The sequence below is a fragment of the Somniosus microcephalus genome, chromosome 16 (genome assembly GCF_052327205.1).
Source record: "Somniosus microcephalus isolate GS21.2 chromosome 16, FLI_Smic_1.0, whole genome shotgun sequence".
NCBI lineage: Eukaryota > Metazoa > Chordata > Chondrichthyes > Squaliformes > Somniosidae > Somniosus > Somniosus microcephalus.
Genome location: NC_141002.1, coordinates 22,829,344 through 22,851,962, shown reverse-complemented (window position 1 = coordinate 22,851,962; position 22,619 = coordinate 22,829,344). Strand labels below are relative to the sequence as shown.

The 22,619-nt window shown below is 47.2% G+C and overlaps 1 protein-coding gene and 1 pseudogene across 1 annotated transcript in view; one reads left to right on the top strand and one right to left on the bottom strand.

Annotated features, from left to right (window-relative positions):
* The window catches only part of pdzrn4 (PDZ domain containing ring finger 4), a 547,764-nt gene that overhangs the window by 523,775 nt on the left and 1,370 nt on the right, over window positions 1–22,619 (bottom strand). Inside the window, exons 2-4 of the mRNA XM_086008682.1 lie at window positions 21,134–21,159; window positions 17,440–17,462; window positions 13,635–13,721 (exon numbers count right to left, since the gene is read on the bottom strand). Coding sequence (XP_085864808.1) covers window positions 13,635–13,721; window positions 17,440–17,462; window positions 21,134–21,159 — 136 coding nt within the window. The remainder of the gene's footprint in view (window positions 1–13,634; window positions 13,722–17,439; window positions 17,463–21,133; window positions 21,160–22,619) is intronic.
* Window positions 10,437–11,088, top strand: LOC147106014 (MYG1 exonuclease pseudogene; annotated as a pseudogene).

The window sequence follows — 22,619 nt, the reverse complement described above, 5'->3', positions numbered from 1 at the left end:
CAATGGTGTGACACTAAAAGCCCCATTTTTCTGTCCAATTGTGTCTCTCTCCTCCTGTCCTCCAGAAGACACGGACTCCTGGCTGGGGTACGCTACCAGTTGCCTCGCCCAAATAACCATTGTTCATGTATGAACCTAGGCAGTGAAGGCTATTCAAACACGGGAAGTTACAACCAAGCCCAATCCTGCTCTGACCAACAATCCATACATAATGAACAGGACCATAAACTCTGGCCAACTCCTCCCTCCCCAGCTCAAGGTCACCGAGAACTGAAGCACCCCCATTGTCACAGAGAACAACTGTTGGAGTATAAAAGCAGGGAAATCCTGCTACAACTGTACAGGGTATTGGTGAGACCACACCTTGAGTACTGCGTACAGTTTTGGTCTCCTTATTTAAGGAAGGATATAGTTGCATTGGAGGCAGTTCAGAGACGATTCACTAGGTTAATTCCAGAGATGGGAGGGTTGACTTATGAGGAAAGGTTGAGCAGGCTGGGCCTATACTCATTGGAATTTAGAAGAATGAGAGGTGATCTTATTGAAACATATAAGATACTGAGGGGGCTCGACAAGGTAGATGCAGAGAGGATGTTTCCCCTCGTGGGGAAATCTAGAACTCGGGGGCACCGTTTTAGAATAAAGGGTCGCCCTTTTAGAACTGAGATGAGGAGGAATTTCTTCTCTCAGAGGATTGTAAATCTATGGAATTCTCTGCCCCAGAGAGCCGTGGAGGCTGAGTGATTAGTACATTTAAGGTGGAGATACAGATTTTTGCAAGATAAGGGAGTGAAGGGTTATGGGGAACGGGCAGGGAAGTGGCTTTGAGCCCAAGATCAGCCATGATCTTATTGAATGGCGGAGCAGACTTGAGGGGCCAAGTGGCCTATTCCTGCTCCTATTTCTTATGTATCGACCCCACTGTCACTGACCCCAACCTATTATGCTCAATTTCTTTGGAAAAATGAGTACAGTAGGGTTTAGAAAACATTTGGCAGATGTGATGAAACTTATAAATTTTACATTCACACAGCATCCATTCAGGCCAAGTCCTGAAGGACAAAGCTGCCAGATTGAGCCTGCGGCAGGTGGTGAGAGAACCAACATGAGGGAAAAACCTACTTGGCCTCATCCTCACCAATCTACCTGTCACAGATGTATCTGTCCATGACAGCATTGGTAGCAGTCACCACCGCACAGATCTTGTGGAGAAGTCGTTCCGTATTCACACTGAGGACACCCTCCATCGTGTTGTGTGGCACTATCACCGTGGTAAGCGGGATAGATTCAAAGCAGATCTAGCAGCTCAAAACTGGGCATCCATGAGGCGCTGTGGGCCATCAGCAGCAGCAGCAGAATGGGATTCCACCACAATCTGTAACCTCATGGCCAGGCATATCCCTCACTCTACCATTACCATCAAGCCAGGTTCAATGAGGAGTGTAGAAGAGCATAGCAGGAGCAGCACCAGACGTACCTAAAAATGAGGTCCCAACCTGGTGAAGCATGCTATAGATAGAGCTAAGCGATCCCACAACCAACAAATCAGATCAAAGCTCTGCCGTCCTGCCACATCCAGTCGTGAATGGTGGACGACAATTAAACAACTAATGGGATGAGGAAGTTCCATGAATATCCCCATCCTCAGTGATGGTGGAGTCCAGCACGTGAGTGCAAAAGACAAGGCTGAAGCATTTGCAACCATCTTCAGCCAGAAGTGCCAAGTAGATGATCCAATTCAGCCTCCTCCTGTGGTCCCCACCATCACAGAAGCCAGTCTTCAGCCAATTCGATTCACTCCAGGGGGGGGCACGGTGGCATAGTGGTTAGCACTGTTGCCTCACAGCGCCAGGGACCTGGGTTCAAATCTGGCCTCGGGCGACTGTCTGTGTGGAGTTTGCACATTCTCCCTGTGTCTGCGTGGGTTTCCTCCGGGTGCTCCGGTTTCCTCCCACAGTCCAAAGATGTGCAGGTTAGGTTGATTTGGCTATGATAAATTGACCCTTAGTGTTAGGGGATTAAATACGTGGGGTTACGGGGATCGGGTGGGATATGTGTCGGTGCAGGCTCGATGGGCCGAAATGGCCTCTATCTGCACTGTGGGGATTCTGTGTGTGTGTGTGATATCAAGAAACGGCTGAGCGCACTGGATACAGCAAAGACTATGGGCCCCAACAACATCCCGGCTGTAGTGCTGAAGACATGTGCTCCAGAACTAGCTGTACCTCTAGCCAAGCTGTTCCAGTACAGCTACAACACTGGCATCTACCCGACAAAATGCAAAATTGCCCAGGTAGGTCCTCTCCACAAAAAGCAGCACAAATCCAATCTGGCCAATTTCAGCCCAATCAGTCTACTTTCAATCATCAGCAAAGTGATGGAAGGTGTCAGTCTGTGCTATTAAGCAGCACTTACTCACCAATAACCTGCTCACCGATGCTCAGTTTGGGTTAGGCCCGGATCATTTGGCTCCAGATCTCATTACAACTTTGGTCCAAACATGGACAAAGAGCTGAATTCTAGAGTCGAGGTCAGAGTGACTGTCAAATGCTGTCTTGATGTCAAGGACAGAGTGTGGCATCAAGGAGCCCCAGTATAATTGAAGTCAATGGGAATCAGGGGAAAACTCTCTACTGGCTGGAGTCATACCTAGCACAAAGGAAGATGGTTGTTGGAGGTCAATCATCTCAGCCTCAGGACATTGCTGCAGGAGTTCCTCAGGGCAGTGTCCTAGGCCCAACCATTTTCAGCTGCTTCATCAATGACCTTCCTCCATCATAAGGGCAGAAGTGGGGATGTTTGATGACAATTGCAAAGTGTTCAGTTCCATTCGCAACTCCTCAGATAATGAAGCAGTCCGTGCCCGCATGCAGTAAGACCTGCACAACATTCAGGCTTGGGCTGATAAGTGGCTAGTAACTTTAGTGCCATACAAGTGCCAGGTAATAACCATCTCCAACAAGCGAGAGTCTAACCACCACCCCTTGACATTCAACAGCATTACCATCGCCGAATCTCCCACCATCAACATCCTGGGGTCACCATTGACCAGAAACTTAACTGGACCAGCCACATAAATACTGTGGCAACAAGAGCAGGTCAGAGGCTAGGTATTCTGCGGCGAGTGTCTCACCTCCTGACTCCCCAAAGCCTGTCCATCACCTACAAGGCACAAGTCAGGAGTGCGATGAAATACTCTCCACTTGCCTGGATGAGTGCAGCTCCAACAACACTCAAGAAGCTCGACGTCATCCAGGACAAAGCAGCCCGCTTGACTGGCACCCCATCCACCACCTTAAACATTCACTCCCTCCACCACCAGTGCACCGTGGCTGCAGTGTGTACCATCTACAAAATGCACTGTACCAACTCGCCAAGGCTTCTTCCGACAGCACCTCCCAAACCCGCGACCTCTTCCACCTAGAAGGACAAGGGCAGCAGGCGCATGGGAACACCATCATCTCCAAGTTCCCCTCCAAGTCACACACCATCCTGACTTGGAAGTATATCGCCATCCCTTCACCGTCACTGGGTCAAAATCCTGGAGCTCCCTCCCTAACAGCACTGTGGGAGTACCTTCACCACACGGACTGCAGCAGGTCAAGGCGGCGGCTCACCACCACCTTCTCAAGGGCAATTAGGAGTGGACAATAAATGCTGGCCTTGCCAGCGATGTCCACATCCCGCAAATGAATTTTAAAAAGTCAATCTTCGATAAATATAATGGGTGCTTAAAAGCTCAGTCTGCAATGGTTGGATTTATCAGAGAAAGCATTAGACCCTGGGAGTTAGACATTCATAAAACATGTCATTAAATGTATGCTTTTCTCGAATATTGAGGGATTTTAACTATTAAAACAATTTGCTGTGGGCTTACAGTATATTGTGTTTTTGTCTGAATTTAACGCATGACATGTAGAATGATCTATACTGTATATAAAATACCCTTACTGTAATGTTGCAAGTCAGCCAAATATCATTGTAATGAAGAGAAAGATAGAGGTATAAATGAGAGTGCTTTTAAATTCAGATACTATAAAGTCCTACATTGAAATCCTTGCCAGATTTATAGGGGGAAATTTCCCCCAGATACCTTGGGCACTAAAGAGGCTCCGAGGTGGCCCAGATGCGGTCTTTACCTGCAACGCCGATTTAGCCCACCTTTAGCGCAAGACGCTATCTTGATAAAGGAGTTGAAGCTCATGCTAGGAAAGGCCACCCCGAGGATCGGTAAAGGTCTGATTGACAATTAAACTGCCTGCTAGTGCTCATTAAAGAGGCTGCACAGCATTTTGGTGGCTTGCACTTCAACTAATGCCCTCTCCTAACAGTGACCAGCTGAACAGGAGTAAACAAGTCGTCGCTGAGGATTTCGAGTGCTACTTAAAGACATGCTCAGCTTTCACTGTTCACTTGCTGCTGGCGGTTTGAAGAGGACTTTTGAGACACATCGGGAGACTTTCTGGGACAGTTTATTAAGAGTTCACCAACACTAACAACATTTAATCCATAAATTCTCTGAGGACTTCTCCTAAAGAGAGCGAGTGCTATGCTACTCTACCTTAAAAGGAGTTACCAGGAGAAACAGAGTGCATGGTCATGGGCATCTTGCTAGGGGATCCCCCCCTTGATCTGGAGGAGGAATGGGAGGAGGACATCAGCCCAGGCAGAGCCGCACCAGCTGCTGGAGATGAGGGGGACAGGAGGGAGAGGTGGACTCCTTCCTTACCCACCCCACCACGGGTACAGAACATCTCTCCTCCATGGACCTCCTCCACCAGCACCTCCAGCGCCGCATCCGAGACCCTGTGCTCCCCCTCCCTCGGTCCCTGAGCCATCCTGAAGCGTGCCGCTGTGTGTCAGCCAGCGCACTCCAAACCTTCAGCGGAAGTGCGTGCTTGGAGGCTACATACACCACTCTACAAAAATTGCTCCTAATCAGCACTCGAGTGCTAAACCTGCAGCTGTCTGTTTTAGCCTCCAGGCATGTTCAAATCATGTTAATTAGCAATTAGCCCCCAAACTGCCTGTTAAAACCAGGCGTGTCATATTAGCACAGCATCCACTTAGCACCTGGTTTCACCCTTTCACCAAATTAACCCCCATAAATGTCTTAATTTTGTCCAGGTTTCAATTAAACTGCCGCCGTGGACACAGAAATTTCTCGAAGTGTCACGAGACACACCGGTAAAGAGCGGACCTATTTAAAATAGTGGATAAATGATTACGCACTGGGTTTGGTCTTACCTACGCTGTATAGAATCCACTACTCTCAACGGAAAGTCTAATCAGGAGCCAGGCAAGAAGTGGCCTGAGCACCCATGGGCTAGAGGGGAAGCTCAGCCAGGACTACTCCTCCTGCTTATTATCCAATGGCTTCTGATGGAATACACCCAGAAACCCTGAAATTTACAAGCAGCTAGTTGCCCTCTGGGAGTTTACAAGTAGTTACAATGACCTGGATTTGCCGATTTAGATGACTTCCTCACAAGGAGCAGTTGAGCAGTGGTATGAATGGGACAGGCCCCTTAAACAGCTAAAACTCACAAGCACGAGCCCAGACTATCCGACTGCAACTCTACAAGAAATCCTGCATTATAAAGAAAAAAAACTTGCATTTATATAGCGCCTTTCATTACCTCAGGACATCCCAAAGTGTTTTACAGCCAATGAAGTACTTTTGAAGTGTAGCCACTGCTGTGAAGTAGGAAACGTGGCAGCCAATTTGCACACAGCAAGCTCCCACAAACAGCAATGAAACAGTAACCAGTTAATCTGTTTTTAGTGATGCTGGTTGAGGGATAAATATTGGCCAGGGAATGCTCCCCTGCTCTTCTTCAAAATAGTGCCATGGGATCTTACGTCCACCTGAGAGGACAGACGAGGCCTCGGTTTAACATCTCATCTGAACGACAGCACCTCCGACAGTGCAGCACTTCATCAGTACAGCACCAAGTGTCAGCCTAGACTTTGTGCTCAAGTCGCAGGAGTGGGACTTTGAACTCGCAACCTTCTAACTCAGGAGGGGAGAGTGCTACCCACTGAGCCACAGCTGACTCCAGTATCAGCTTGTATTGGTACATTACGTGAGATCTTAAGGTACAGCAAACCATGCTTGTCAAAAAATGAACCGTTGCTTGAAGGCATTTGATCAAATTAATCGTTACTACTAGCATACATCATATTCTTTCCCCTTTCACCCAGTTAATTAAACAGATTTCCTACAGTGCAAGGTTTTGCAAGTCACGCATTAACCCAAAATAGCAGGCACTAACAGGACGAGCACTAATCTGCTTCAAGCTGTGGTTAATACGGACTAGCTTCTGAAATGAGTTAGACTCACGTGCGCATATCTTGCAAACTAAACTGAACGGCTGCAGATAGATTCCGACTACTCCATCTTTTGGGTGAGACATTAAACTGTCTGCTCTCATAGATGGGTGTAAAAGATCCCACGGCACTATTTCGAAGAAGAGCAGGGGAGTCCTCCCCGGTGTCCTGACCAACATTTATCCCTCAACTAACATCATTTAAAAACATAACCATTCATTACTGTTTGTGGGGTCATGTTATGTGCACAGTGGCTGTCACGCTTCCTACATTACAACAGTGACTACACTTCAAAAGTACTTCATTGGCTGTAAAGAGCTTTGGGAAGTCCCGAGGTCATGGAAGTCGCATGGTAAATGCATTCCTTTCTATGGAAAATGCTGCGCTGAACTGCAGAAGAACAGAAGTCTCGCTTCCACACATCCTCCTTGTCCTGAAAAACCAAAGCCACTATTAGACTGGAAGCAGCAGGAGCACTGCACACTCACCAGCTCCCAACAATATGGAGGAGGCAAACTCTCCGACTTTTCCTGGGCCCCAAGAGTGGCCAACAATATCAGTGAAAAACACAGCCCTCCTTCCCACTGGCCTTTCGATTTAGTCCAATCACCTCAAAGAAAGACTTGCATTTATATAGTGCCTTTCACAACCTCCGGGTATCCCAAAGCGTTTTACAACCAATGAAGTATTCTGCGCACAGCAAGGTCCCACAAACAGCAATAGCCAGATAATCTGTTTTAGTGATGTTGGTTGAGGGACAAATGTTGTTTAGGACACCGGGGAGAACATCTCTGCTCTCCTTCAAATAGTGCCGTTGGATCTTTAACATCCACCTGAGAGGACAGAGGGGGCCTCGTTTTAATGTCTCATCCAAAAGACGGCACCTCAGACAGTGCAGCACTGCAGTGTCGGCTTCACATCTCGAGCTCCAGGATCACACTGGTAAAGGAGAGAAAGAGCCATGACACTTGTAGGTTGCTGGTATCCTCGTTTGAGCTGTTAAATGCAAGGCCAATTATTCAAAGGCCGATGAAGCTGCAGACAGAAACCAGACTGGACATAATACGGTTATAATCCAGCTTTCACTTCTAAGTTTGATACCCAGACGGGCACTAGTTCCAGACAATGATAGTCGTGTCCCAGAGCGACCAGGTGCCCAGTCTCACGCCAAAGGGAGCTTCGAATTTCCCAGTACACTTCGAAGCAACAAGCCACTCTATCTGCAATTTCCATTGAATTTAACAAAAGATCCTTGGCCTGCAGCATTGCACACACTGAAAGACCTGGACAGTTTCCCCAGGAAAAAAAACTGTTAAAGTCACGATCGGAGTATAACTATTACCATGGTTTTACTGAGCTCAACCTGATGCAGCACAACTCACCTTTTGATTAGTGTGAACACTCTCGCTGTGATTCCAATGGGAGTTCCACTCACTTTAGAAGTTGACATGAATTACAGAATAGCCTCACTCAATGCCTTTCGCCTCAATCTTAGATATATCCCACAGGAAAGGAAATTACATTTCATTTCACTGATTAAAGCCCCATAACTTTAGAAAATGCAGACAGTCGCTCTCTAACCCCAAAGAATATCAATGCAAAGCAACAACAAAAAACTTCCCCAGAATTGCCAGCCTCTGGGAGGGTTTGAGCAGGTAAGAAGTGGAAGTCTATTTCCACTGGTTATTGAGTCAATAACAAAGGGGCAGAAAAAGGATTCATTCTAGAAGCAGAGAAGGGGAGGTTACAAGAAGTGTTTTCATGCAATGGGTTATAAGAATATGGAACACAGTAGCAGAGGAGGCTATTGAAACTGAATCAATCATAACATTTAAGAGTAAATTCGATAAATAGCTGAAGAAGAAAAATATTAAAAGATACAAGGAAAGCAGAAACTGGGGATTTAGATCCCTGATGCAGAGCTAACAGTAGAGGCATGAAGGGCCAAACAACCTCCTTCTGTGCTCCATTTGACAGTATGGAAAATTATGATAAAATTGTAAAACGGGAGTATTTGGGCACGAGTGAGATATTTTGGTGATAAGCAACGAGTTTCCAAGGTGACCTCAAACCAGCATTTTAAAAATTCTTCCCCCCGAGAGAACCACAGCAAGTCTCCAAATACACCGAATCAAACAGCTGAAGTAAGCACAGCATTTTAGGAATGCAGATGCATTCACATGTCCCAGCAGTCTGTACTCGCGTATAGTTCTAGTGCTAACTAGACAGGAGGGTTTCTATACCCTTCCTGCTTTCTGTTTATACAACACAAATATAGACATTTCATACTTTACTACTGCTGATTGCTCCCCCCTTTCAGGTTGCATTTGTTTTCCTCTAAGTAAAAGAAAATTAAACCATTTCTACTGTTAGGCCAGATAACGATTACAATGTACAGAGCTTCCTGCCGTCACTGAAAGGCATGAGGAAAACATTCGAGTTCATAACCGCTCCAGTTCTTTGCCTTAATAAACACAAACAAATTTATGGATGAAATAGATTAAAGTAGCATTCACTTTCTCTGCTATTAGACTGTATGTCATTAATTATTATTGCCCCATTATAAAATCTAATAAGCAATGACATAGAAGTCAGGGTTGAGAAAAGGCAATTTGGCCGACTGAAGCCCAACCCTCTGGTACATTAACTCTCCATCATGGCATCGAATTGTATTCAAAAACCCCAATGTTCTTGCCTTGATTACCTTGTGTTGTAGATTAGTCCAAACATTTATCACTCTTAAGTCAAGACATTTTCCCCTGATATCTATTCTAAATGTACTTTGCACTAATTTCCCCTTTTTTTCCTCTTGGTTTATGGGCATGCCTCAGTGTGTGCTTCCTAATTTGCAAATATCACTTACAAAGTTACAAATCAGTGCTACCAGACCTGGGCTAGCCCCACCTCTCTCAGTGCTACCAGGCCCCTGCCCTCCACCTCTCAACTGCTGAAACACACAAGGAATCCAACAGTGAGCCCCACCCCAATATTCCACCCTCCCGGTATTGCAGGGGCCTCATCCGAAAGACGGCACCTCTGACAGTGCAGCACTCCCTCAGTACTGCACTGGTGTGTCAGCCTAGATTTTGTGCTCAGGTTGCTGGAGTGGGGCTTGAACCCACGACCTTCTGACTCAGAGGCCAGATTGAGTCACGGCCTGACATTCAAACATTTGAAATTTATCCTCTGGCTTTTCTTAAAATCATTCCGAAAAACTGCCAAATATATATTCTTTTTTTATAATGGCTCCCTCTGTCTGGATCTTTTGGCTTGCTAAATGCTACTGGTGCATTGTGAGAATATGATGCACATAATCAAACTGAGGGATCTGCCTTCAGTTGACAGATTCAGCATCTGGACAAAAGTATCACGTCCAAGCCCAAGGTTAAGGAGAGGCGGAGGCCTTCAAATAAAAACTCTATTGAAGGTTTCAAAAGGCACAAAAGACAATTTAATGGACAAATTTCATAATTTTGTTGTGAAATATGTAATTTTTTAAAATGTTGAATCCTTATTTTGGACATTGGAAATTTAGTTACTTTCAAAGTTGCTTTCAAAAAGTATTTTGAATGATTTAACAAAGTACAGTGGTGAAATATTTGCATAGAATTTCCCCTTTACGAGTCCCCACTGTCTTGTTTTGCACACTTTATACAAAAATAATAAATTGCAGGACAACGGAGTATTACAGTTTAAACTCTTTTATGAAGCATCAGGTCTGTGCTTACTCATATCAGTACAGCACCGTGTGGACAAGATGGAGTCAGGACCCCCTGGGTCTTCTAAACAATAGCAGTCCTTACAGATGCCTGCAGGCCAATGACAACGCAACATGTGATCACGTGAATATAATAGGTATTCCTTACAGATGCCTGCGGGCCAATGACAATTCAACATGCAAATGTTACACCCACTGCTTTTAGTGGGCGCGTTGGTGTCAATGCAATTTGCCCACAATACGCAGTAGCCAGTGTAAACAAAACATTTTTTTTTAAAGCACAGAAGGAAACTTCGTCCTCCATCTCTCCACGTCCCACTCTGTGTACATCTACAATGCCGTTTCTCGATGCCTCGTGTACCCAGATTCTACATTCCCCCCCAGAAAGATGCCCCTCCCCTCCAAGCTGCACGGAGACTTTGTTAAGGAAATCGACACGCTCGACAACAGTATATCACAGTACGAGAGAGAGTCCCGATACGCCACGGCCACGACCCCGAGTACCCAGGTCAGGCACACGAACCCGCCCTGGAATGCCGAGGTTCAAGATACAGAGGTCGGATGCAGCAAGGCCCTAAAACTGGACGGCTCGGAGTTTCTCGACAGGCTGGAATTTTACCACAAGTCCTGGCTCCCGGCTCAGACCCTGGTTTGGAGGATGCAATTTGGAAATGGTTTAAGGAGGAGTCCAGTGGGGAGACTGCGGCTCTGGTAAAGGGAGACCGCCCTTGGAAGGAGCATCTCTTCAACCCGGAGAACATCGGGCAACCCATCAACCCACAATTACGCACGAACCAGCGTGGGCAGTGGCAGGTTCAGCGCGTGCCGCAGAGGAGTCAGCACCTTAGAACAGGCCATCGCTGCTGGAGGAATGGCGTGTGGCGAGAGATGAAGAGCAGCTCTCCAAGTCTTCGTCCAGGCCAGCGAGTTAGTAGTAGGAAATGTAACCAAGGACAGGGACGCTGGAGATGGTGCGCAGGACTCTTTGTAACGCTGCTGATGGTCAACGGAACATGAATATCCAAAACCAAGACAATTAGCGGCAGCAAAATCTTAACCACTGCCAATGAAATCTCTTTCGTCACTCCCCTCCCGCTCTGCCCCTGTTCAATGTTTAATGAAAATTACTGATGTGGAAATGCATTAAATGACAACAGGCACACCGCGGTAATGAACCAACAACAACAACTTGCATTTATATAGCACCTTTAACGTAGTAAAATGTCCCAAGGCGCTTCACAGGAGCGTCATCAAACAAAATGTGATGGCGAACCACATAAAGAGATATTGGGACAGGTGACCAAAAGCTTGGTCAAAGAAGTAGGTTTTAAGGGGTGATAGGAGGAGAAAAGCGGAGAGGTTTAGGAAGGTAATTCCAGAGCTTAGGGCCTAGACAGCTGAAGGCATGGCTGCCAATGGCGGAGCGATGGAAATGTGCAAATGGCCTGATTTGGTGGAACCCAGAGATCTCTAAGGGTACGATAGCAAAATACTGCAGATGCTGGAAATCCGAAATAACAACAGAAAATGCTGGAAAAACTCAGCAGGCCAGGCAACATCCGTGGAGAGAAATTAGAGTTGACGTTTCGGGTCTAACCCTTTTTCAAAACTGGAAAAGAAATTAAATAGATCAAAAGGCAGGGGTGGGAGACAACTCTAAGGGTTATAAGGTTGGAGGAGGATACAGAGATAGGGAGGGGTAAGGATGAGAATTTTGGGAACGATCTTTTCACGTCAGCTTACCCTCAGCAACTCGGGTTGGATCCCTTTAAGAGGCGGTCAGACTGCAAAGGGGGTGGATGCAAGGTGTCTGCAGGCGGACGAGTTAAATGGGCCAAGTACGCACTCTCACCTTAACTGTCATGTTAATTTTCAAACGGAGTAGGAATAGGTTCAGCTCAGCAAGCCGGCAAGAAGGGCTCACAACAGTGGCAGGAGTTCTAGAGGACATGGGGGGCCGTTAGGACTTAACGACAAGTAATCACATTTTAACAAGGTGCGAACAGCTGCCTGAACTGCCGAAATAGTCGGTGCGCTTAATAAGGTTTTAAGTGGCACCTTTGCAATTGACACCTATGGTGCTGGCAAATGGTTAGTGCCAAGGTTAAACTCAGATAAGAGCATGTGGAGCCAGGTGACAAGTAGCAGAATAGATAGCAAGCAGACTTGAAAAGCGAGAGTAGGGTTAAACGTATTTACTCAGGCTGGCAGAAGGTGGGAAGTGGTGTTCCACAGAGATCGGTGCTGGGACCACTGTTGTTCACTACTTACATAAACAATTTGGACTTCGGAATTGGAAGTACAATTTCAAAATTTGCAGATGACACCAAATTGGGGGGGGGGGGGGGGGCGGGGAATAGTTAATACTGAGGAGTACTGCAACAAAATACAAGAGGGTGTTAATAAACTTGTAGAATAGGTGTGTAATTGGCAAATTTATTTCAATACAGATAAGCATGAGGTGGTGCATTTAGGTAGTAGGAATAAGGAGGAAGGAGGCCACATATTTTATGGGAAATAAAAGTCTAAATGGGATAGAGGAGCAAAGGCCTCCTAGAATCTATACTCTAGGAATATAGATTCACAATTCATGAAACATAGCAACACAGGTTAACAAAGCCATAAAAAAGGCAAAATCAAAGCACTGGGATTCATTTCTAGAGGAATAGAATTGAAAAGCAGAGCAGTTGTGTTAAACTTTATAGAACTTTGGTTAGACCACATTTAGAGTACGGTGTACAGTTCTGGTCTCCATGTTACAAAAAGGATATAGAGGCACTGGAGAAGGTGCAAGAAAGATTTACATAGTTGTACCCTTTCAGTTCTGGTATCATCCATCAGGAAAGACTGAACAGGCTGGGGCTCTTTTCTCCAGAAAAGAGAAGGTTGAGAGGTGACCTAATAGAGGTCTTTAAACCTATGAAGGGGTTTGATGGGGTAGATGTAGAGAAAATGATTCCACTTGTGGAGGAATCCAAAACTAGTGCTCATAAATCCAAGATAGTCACTAATAAATCCAATAAAAAAATTCAGAAGAAGCTTCTTTACCCAGAGAGTGGTTACATTATGGAACATGGAGTAGTTGAGGGGGATAGCACCGATGCATTTAAGAGGAAGCTAGATAAGTACATGAGGGAGAAAGGAATAGAAGGATATGCTGATAGGGTGAGAGGAAGTGGGGTGGGAGGAGGCTCGTGTGGAGCATATACACCAGCATACACCAGTTGGGCCGAATGGGCTGTTTCTGTGCTGTAAATTCTATGTAATTTGCCCAATATAGGCGGTTGTAAGCGGGAAAGGTGCAAGTATTGGGGACTGTACATATATTTGCCAAGGCTAAGTTAAAACTCCGGGCATATCAAACTCCTAAAGGACTGGTCAGAGCATTTGTTATACCAACTGTACAACATTTCTGCTAATATCTGATTGACATTACATGTGCTTCATCTTAAATGTACATGTTGCCAGAGAGCGTCTCAGAAATCTTCACATTTATACAGAAATCTCCCAAGAGCAGCAATAATAAATAATGAATCAAACAGACCTAAGCTATAAACAAAAATGTTGAAATCTCTTTGAAACTTACAGGACTGGGTCTTCCGCCAATAATGTTAAATCCAAGAGTGTCATTTTCTCTATGTAAAACTACAGTTAATGGTTTTGTTTCTCCACCCTGTTAGAAGAAAAAAAATAAGTGAGCATTCAAAAAGCACTGAAGCTTTAAATGTCAAACTATAATAAAGCATAATAATAACAGCACAAAATACTGATGAGGGGCCTAATCGGCCTGTCTGGCTCATCTCTCCACAGACGCCTGTGCAATGACTAGAGCGTTTTTGCTCTCATTACCCTAACCACAAGACAGTTAAGCCTTGGCTCAGTGGTAGCACTCTCACCTCGGAGTCAGAAGGTTCAAGTCCCGCTCGAGAGATTTGAGCACAAAATCCAGCTGACACTCCAGTGCAATACTGAGGGAGTGCTGCACTGTCGGAGGTGCCATCTTTTACTTGAGGCGTTTAATCGAGGTCCCGATTACACTCTTGGGTGGAATAAAAGATCCCATGGTACTATGTTGAAGAGCTGGGGAGTTCTCCCCAGTATCCTGGCAAATATTTATCCCTCACCCAACATCACCAAAAACAGATGATCTGGTCATTTATTTCATTGCTGTTTGTGGGAGCTTGCTGTGCGCAAATTGGCTGCTGCGTTTCCTACATTACAACAGTGACTACACTTCAAAAGTACTTCATTGGCTGTAAAGCGCTTTGGAAAGTCCTGAGGTCATGAAAGGTGCAAGTCTTTCTTTTCTTTTTATTAATCACTCTTTGTGTAATGAAGTGCTTCATGGTATTAGTTCCGAACTTGCCATTTACTGTACCACTTTGTACCTATATCCAGCAATGGTAGTTTAAGTTAAAATAGTTACTACAGCCATTTTAATAACAAACTACAAAAGGTAAGTACACATTATTGTTGTTTGTACCTGGGAGACTGAATTCAACCAGAATCTGTTAGCTCAATCTAATAGTGGCCTCCTGAGAATTTGCATTTACTTCTGTCTTAAGACTGCAGCACGCGGGACACTACAGGGTGACCAGTCTAACTTCAATGTTGATGTATCAGGCAAAACAGTAAGGGGGAGAAATTCGGTATCGCCCCATTTGGGGCGCAATTATCGGCCGGGCGCAAAGATTAGCGCCTGCTGCTAATTATCGCCTCCGACTGCAAACTTGGCTTTTATCGTCCCTGGAGGTGATTGGAGCGCTAAATCAGGCGCTACACAACTCTCTTAAGGCGCTAAGGCCGAGGAGTGATGCGTGCTACCTCAGAGGGCGGGTGCAACGCAGGTGCTGTCAGTTAGCGATTGAACACAAACACACTGGCGCCGGTCAGTTCTTAAAGGGGAGGGTCGATCTTGCTCTGCAGCCACACCCTGCTCACTGGAGCCTTGAATCTCGGCCTGGGCAGACCTGTGGCTAAATCTAGCAGCCAGACACTATGGAAAGGGCCAGGGAGCGAGCACAGCGCTTCTGCGAGCGGGCTTTGGAGGCTCTGGCTCGCGGGGTGGAGCGCAGAAGATCCATTCTCTACCCAGAGAGTGGCAGGAGGCCTTTGCCACGCGAGTACAGAAGAGTGTGGAGGGAGGTGGCTCAAAGCGCTTCCTCAAGCAGCATGGTGCCTAGGACCCATCTCCAATGTAGGAAAAAGTTCAACGACCTCACTCGGGTCGTCAGGGTGAGTGCCTTTTTTTTTCAAAACCTCTTCATCCCTCCATCTCAACCTCACTTTATGGCCAGAGGGTCTTGAAAGCCCCAATGCCCAACACTCATCCAACACCTATGGCCCTTTCATCAAACACACTCGCACATTCCACACTTTGTATACAGTAAGGGCTATTCAACTATGGGAGGCATATCAGGCAAGACCATGGCTGCATACAGTAAGGGCTATTTAACTATGGGAGGCACATCAGGCAAGACCATGGCTGCATACAGTAAGGGCTATTCAACTATGTGAGGCATATCAGGCAAGACCATGGCTGCATACAGTAAGGGCTATTCAACTATGGGAGGCATATCAGGCGAGATCATGGCTGTATATTTACTCAGACGCTGTCCTTTTTCTTGCAGGCCAAGCTGTCTCATAATAGGAGGCAGCAGCAATGCACCGGTGGAGGGCGGCCTCAGCTTAAACCCCTCAGCGATCTTGAGGAGCGCATCCACAGGATTGTGGCAAGCCGGGTGATTGGTCCCGTCGTCACTGGAGATGCCGACCCCGTTCTGGACAGCAATGGTAAGGCCATCACCTTTTTGTCCTCTCTCCTTCCACTTGTTCCTCACAACAGCAGCCTTTGACACTTTCAATCCAAATCACTAAATCGCTGCACTCATGCCTCCCTTGCTGCCACCCTGTCCTCACGCTAAAGCCACTCTTGTACCTCCCTGCTTTCAGATGGTGATTCACCAGGTGAGGAGACGGGCCCTCAAGCTGCCAGTGAGAGTGAAGCTGAAGGCGAGGAGGAAGAGGAAGCCGGACCATCAGCGCCACCCTCAACCGAGGCAGCCCATGCCCATACTGGGGACAAGCCTTCCCTGGAGGGGAGCAGGGGCGAATGGTCTGATAAGGGTGAAGTTCCAGGACCCAGCGGGCTGCAGCAACGCGATGGGGGTAGGGAAGCTCGGGGGCCTTCTCCCCAGAGGGGAGTATGGCCTCGAGTCCTGCTGCACTGGACGCAGACGAGGAGCGGGTCCTCGCTGAAATGAGCGCCCAGGCGGAGCAAAGGCACACTGAGCTCATGGCTGCAGTGGCAAGGTTGCCCGAATCCATTGAATCACTGGCAAGGAGTGTGGAGCACTTCGCTGTAGCACAGGCGGCTGCCACGCAAATGCTAAGTACTGCAATGCAGTCAGTGGCTGGTCTCATGCAGACGCAGATTGAGGCCACACGAGCACTGACTGCTGCCACCCTCGCTGGATCGGGCACATTTCCCTGGGGCTCTCACCGCGCCGCAGCAGGCCAGCAATCTGTGCTCCATCAGATTGCTCCGGATGCTGAAGTGTTGCCCCGTGGGAGTGCCAGTGTGTCGGTCGAGCAGGGAGTTGCTGTCCTCTCTCAAGATGAAAGCATTCCTGCTGCCACCACTGGCACTTCTCCACTGCAATTGCCACCACCTGTAGGACAGACTGCTGCCGCCCATGCAGAGTTGTTGCAGTCAGCAGCCGGGCCCTCCAGGCCCAGAGCTGGTCCAGGCCGTCCCTCAAGGGCATCTGCAGTCTCAGTTTCTGACACTCAGCAGCCTTCCCCCAGCCACTGGGGTCCCATTACGGAGGAGCTGCAGGGTGGGAAGGGGGAAATTTCGCAAGGGAAGCAGATCACCCTCGAAGGGCAAAAAGTAGGTGTGGCAAAATGTTTTTCATTGTTTTATTGAAGGCCGAGGTTCGTTGTCAAATTTTTGTTACTGTTTTGGACATTGTCTCCAGGTTGTGAGAGCCAGTTATGTGAATGACTGCTTTTTTTTGTGTTTCTTTCTATTACTTTGTCATGCGGAAATGAGACACACAGAGTTTGTGAAATAAAGAAGTGTCTGTATTCAAAATGTACATGTTTGGTCTTTGCATTCATTGTTTCCTTGACCGGCTTAGGGGTTGCGGGATGCTTTCATTCAGGTTGTTTGAATGGCAGAAGCCATTCCCTCAGAGGGGGCCTAGAAGCGACTTGCTATGAGCCTTTGACGGACGGCCCTTCCACTTTGTGCCTCCCTCCCGCCTTGGTGCTGCTGATGATCATCCTCCTCATCTTCCTCCTCCTCCTCCTTCTCCTCTGGTGGTGCTCCAATGTCTGGTGGCATTGGCTGGGTCCTGAGGATTGCAAGGTTATGCAGCATGCAGCACACAACAACGAAGTGGGAGACTCGCTCAGGCGAGTACTGCAGGACTCCTCCAGAATGGTCCAGACAGCGGAACCGTTGCTTGAGCACGCCAATTGTGTGCTCAACGATGTTCCTGGTAGCTTGATGGCTCTCGTTGTATCGCAGCTCAGCAGGGGTGCTAGGTGTACGAAGAGGTGTCATCATCCAGGTGCACAGAGGATATCCCTTGTCCCCAAGAAGCCAACCTCCTGGGTGATGCGGTGCCTGGAAAAGGTCTGCCACAGAAATCAGGATGAAGGCATCGTGGCTGCTGCCTGGAAAGTGGGCATTGACAGCGAGTATCAGCTGTCTGTGGTCACAGACCAACTGGACGTTTAAGGAATGGAAGCCCTTTCGGTTGCGGAAATCCTCGGCATTCTCTTGCGGCGCCCGCAAAGCCACATGCGTGCAGTCAATGGCACCCTGCACCATGGGGAAGCCTGCTATCCTAGCAAAGCCCGTTGCGCGTTCTTGCTGCTTGTCCAGGGTCATGGGGAAAGAGATGTACTCCCGTCTCCTTTTAAAGAGGGCATTTGTGACCTGACGGATGCAGCAATGCACAGCGAACTGGGAGATATTGGTGATGTCCCCAGTAGCGGATTGAAATGAGCCGGTGGCATAAAAGTTGAGAGCCACTGTTATCTTCACTGCCACTGACAGAGACGTCCTGCTCCTCAGTTGAGGCTGCAGATCTGGCTGAAGCAGGTGGCAGAGCTCAGTGACCACCTCCTTGCTGAATCACAGCCTTCGCAAACAGTGCTCCTCAGACATATTAATGTAGGCGAAAAACCCTGGGAGGGTAAGGTCTCCTGTACCGAGGCCTGTTGGCCCTCCTCCGTCTGGCCATGATTGCCACTCTCTCTCTGCGTCTCTGTGCCCTCCGAATGTGATGGAGAAGGACGACGTTCCCATCCATTGCAGCCCCCATAGTATCTGGGCAATCAAAGTTATGAAGGTCAAAAAGCAAAGTGCCTGCAAAGTTATGGTCAGAAGCCAAAACTACCTCAGACAGCGTTGACTCAATGCAGAAGTCTCCCTTTCTCTCTTTGTCTCTCTGTAAATCTCTCTCTCTCTCTCAGAACGAGTGGTGCAAAAATGGCTACCACACAAAAGCCAGGAAGAGGCCCCCTTTAAATAGCACCCCCCCAGCCCCACAGCGACTGGGATGCGTTCCAGTCAACCCTGTCATTGGTAGCGCCAGGCGGAAAGGAGGGGGGCGCCACCGAATTTCCGGTCCGGGACGCCCCAAAGGCGTTGCACTCTCGAATGACATCAAGATCTGCGTGCGCAGGAGATCGGGCGGTATTGTTCGGTGCCGCCGCAAAATGTCCGGTCAATTTCGCGAGAGGCGCAGATATCGCCGCGCCCTCTTAAGGCGCTAACGGGTGGCGCTACCAACTGAATATTTCCCCAGGACTTTGAATCAATTCACTTAACCCAGACTCGGCATCCACAGCCTTTTGGGGGAGTGAGTTCCCGATTTCCACTACCCTTTGTGTGGAAAAAGGCCCCCCCTGATTTCACTCTTAAATAGCCTAACTCTAATTTTAAGATTGTTCCCCTTTGTTCTGGACTCCCCCCACCAGAGGAAATAGCTTCTCTGTATCTCCCCGATCAAATCCAGTTATTATTTTAAACACCTTTAAAATGGAATATAAGCCAAATTTATGCAACTTGTCCACATAATTTAACCCTTTGAGCCCTGAAATCACTCTGGTGAATCTGCAATGTACTTCCTCCAAGGCCAATACTGTATAGCCTTCTTGAGGTGCCCAAAACTGAACACACTACTCCAGATGGAGACTGACCATCTGAAGCATCACTTGCTCCGCTTTGTACTCCAACCTCCTTGAAATAAAGGCTAACATTCCATTGGCCTTCTTGATTGCTTTTTGTACCCGTAGCTTTTAGTGATGTGTGTTCATGGGCACCTAAATCCCTTTGCTCCTCCACTGCTCCTAGACTCTTCCAAATAAGAAAATATTCTGATTTGTCTTTCTTGGATCGAAAGTGGATGACCTCACACTCCCATTGGGAAATCCATGGCCCCAGTCCAAAAATCGTACATTCTACTGGGCTAAATAAACAGGGCAGAAGGCGTCTTGACAAGATGGACCGAATGGCCTCCTTCTGTGCTGTAAACTTCTATGATTCTATGACAGAACCTCCAGACTGCCAAACACCCAAGATCAATATGCAGCCAAAGTAACACAAACCTTCAGCTCCCAACAAGCAAAATGACCACTTCGATACAGTATCTACCCGAGGGATATCAGTGTGTTGCTCGTGCTTATATAGAAGTGGTTTTAATTTGGGTCAGGTTTGAGACACAAGTTGGTGGGAAATGCACTGAGAACATTAGCCACACCCACCTGGCACCATTTCAATGCTGCAAGAAAAGCATTAAAGGGAAATAATGGGTTATTTTCTTTTTAAAAGTTAAGAATTTGGGTGCAGTTTTTAATTTGACTCCGTTTAGCGCCCAAAGCCGTGCAGTACTGTAATTCAAAGCAAGGTCCAGCTCATAATATTGAGAGAGTCAACAACAAGAAACAGGCATTAAACTCTGTAGCTGAAAACTCCCCATCACTACAACCCGTTGAAGAACATCACTCAGCTAACATTTTGACTACAGTACAGAAAGTTAGGAGGAGAAACACCCTCTTAAAGGTCACTATTCTCCACTCTTCAGCTGTTTTCAGATCTCTCATTCTGAAGCAAAGCACAAGTTTTTGTTTTTAGAGGAAAAAACAGAGTAAATTGCTCTTGCCCCCACCCAACTGCCAGAGACCAGTGTCAGTTTGAACCAGTGCTTCCAGTGGCGGGGGGGGGGGGGAAATACTGCAGTCAAATCCTGCAGATTGTCACATATTTCTCCGCAGCAATTGTGATCCTCCTCCCTGGTGTTTTAACTCCCCTCACACTGAGCCAGTGACCAAGAATAGTTTTCCACAGCCTCACTGTTGCAGTCTTTTCACTGACAATAAACAGCAAGAGCAAAATTGACATTTTTAGGGCCTGAAAGTTAACGCACTGTTTTCAGACAGGCTCAGAGACAGATGATGATGGGATGGTTACAGCAAGTCTCCTTACAATGAACACAGAAGGCATGGGGATCCAAACTCTATACCACAACACACGCTCATTTTCATCTCTTCGAATTGTGAAAGGTTTACATTTGTGTGTTATTTCGTGTCTGAAGGGCAAATGGGTCAGAAAACATCCCAACCAAATTTGTAGCTTTATAAAATATATGTATATACACAACTCAAACAAACAGTAGTTCAAACACTGCAAACTCTAGCCCAGGGCAGAACTCATTGCAGTAAATGAAAGGTTTGGCAACAACACAATGGGTTGCGACGGTCTCCCTGTAATCCCCAATTCCAAATCTCAATCACTGCAGGGTTCCTGCGAACAGCTGTATTTAGAATGTGAGTTAAACACAAGGACACCCGTTTCTGAAACCGATTAAAAAACACACATCGCAGAGAAGCCCTGCCTGGGTGAAGCGGAATTTGAAAGATCAGATGATTGGATTACACAATATCTTGAACACGTCAACCAAATTGCCTTCTAGTTTAAAAAAAAACTCTCTCCAGTGAGTCCAATCAACATTATGTTTTTGAATTAGTACAAAAGTTAAGTACAAAATTGGAGACAGATGGTTCTGACACTTGAAAGGTGATCGATTTTTTTAGAACTGTAATTAGGTTGTTGAGTGGGCCCCCTCATTGCTTTTGTTTCCATTTTGATCCAAAGCAAGTAATATTAAAGATTGTGTGAAATACAATCCACGATAAATAAACTTTCCCCTTCCATTCTAGCGTCAACAGAAGTTATAACCGAAGATTAATCTAAAGTCACTCACTTTTAAAAATAAATCACCGACGTGTATTATCGACTTTGTCCCATTCCATGCCGTTTAAATTCCTGCAATTAATTCATTCCTGTCATTTTTTCTCTGAGGACTGGACTGCATAGCACTGGGGTTGACATTTACCGCTTAAGCAGCACTCAGTACTGAGCGACCGACCCGGTCGTCAGACTGAAACAGCAGTGAATTAACGTGCTAAAAATAAACAGATGGTTACTTGGTGTAATGGATAACACAGATAGGCAGCAGAACATCTCCTGCCTCATCTTCTCCTCCTTCAACTCATCATCCCCATCAACCTCACTCCCATCAACTCTCCCACATCCACCCTCTCACCTCCTCCTCTCTCCCATTCTCCCTCTCCGCTTCAGCCCTTCTCTCTCTCTCATTCTCCCCCTTCTCTCTCTCCCAATTCTCCCTCCTTTCTCTCTCTCTCATTCTCTCTTCTCTCTCCATCTCCTCCTTCTCCCTACTCTCTCTCTCCCTCCTTCCCCCCTTCTCTCATTCTCACTTCTCTCTCTCATTCTCCTCCTCTTCTCTCTTCTCCCTTCTCTCCTCATTCTCCATCTTCTCTCTCCCATTCTCCCTCCTCTCTCTCTCTCTCATTCTCCCTCCTTCTCTCTTCACTCTCTCTCATCTCTCTCTCTCTCATTCTCCTCCTTCTCTCCCTTCTCCTCTTCTCTCTCTCCATTCTCCCTCCTTCTCTCTCTCTCTCTCATTCTCCTTCTCTCTCTCTCTCTCTCTCTTCATTCTCCTCTTCTCTCTCTCTCTCTCATTCTCCTCTTCCTTCTCTCCTCATCTCCCCTTCTCTCTCTCCTTCTCTTCTCTCTCTCCCTCTCCCATTCTCCTCGCCTCTCTCTCTTCCCCCTTCTCTCTCCCTCCTTCCCTCTATCTCCCTCTCTCCCTCCCTCTCTCTCCCCATTCCCTCTCCCTCTCTTCTCCCATTCCCCCTCTCTCTCCCATTCCCCTCCCTCTCCCCCATTCCCCTCACTCCACTCCTCTCCCCTCCTTCTCTCCCCATTCCCCTCTCTCCCCATTCTCCCCCTTGCCCTCTCCCCCATTCTCCCTCTCCCCTCGCTCCCCCATTCCCCTCTCTCTCCCCATTCTCCCTCTCACCCATTCTCCCTCTCTCCCTCCCCCTCTATTCTCCCTCTCCCCCTCTCTCTTCGCCCTCTCCCTCCCCCACTCTCCCACTCTCCTCTCTCTCCCCCACTCTCCCTCTCCCCTTTCCCCCTCTCCCCATTCTCCTTTCCCCCTCTCCCCATTCTCCCTCTCCCCATTCTCCC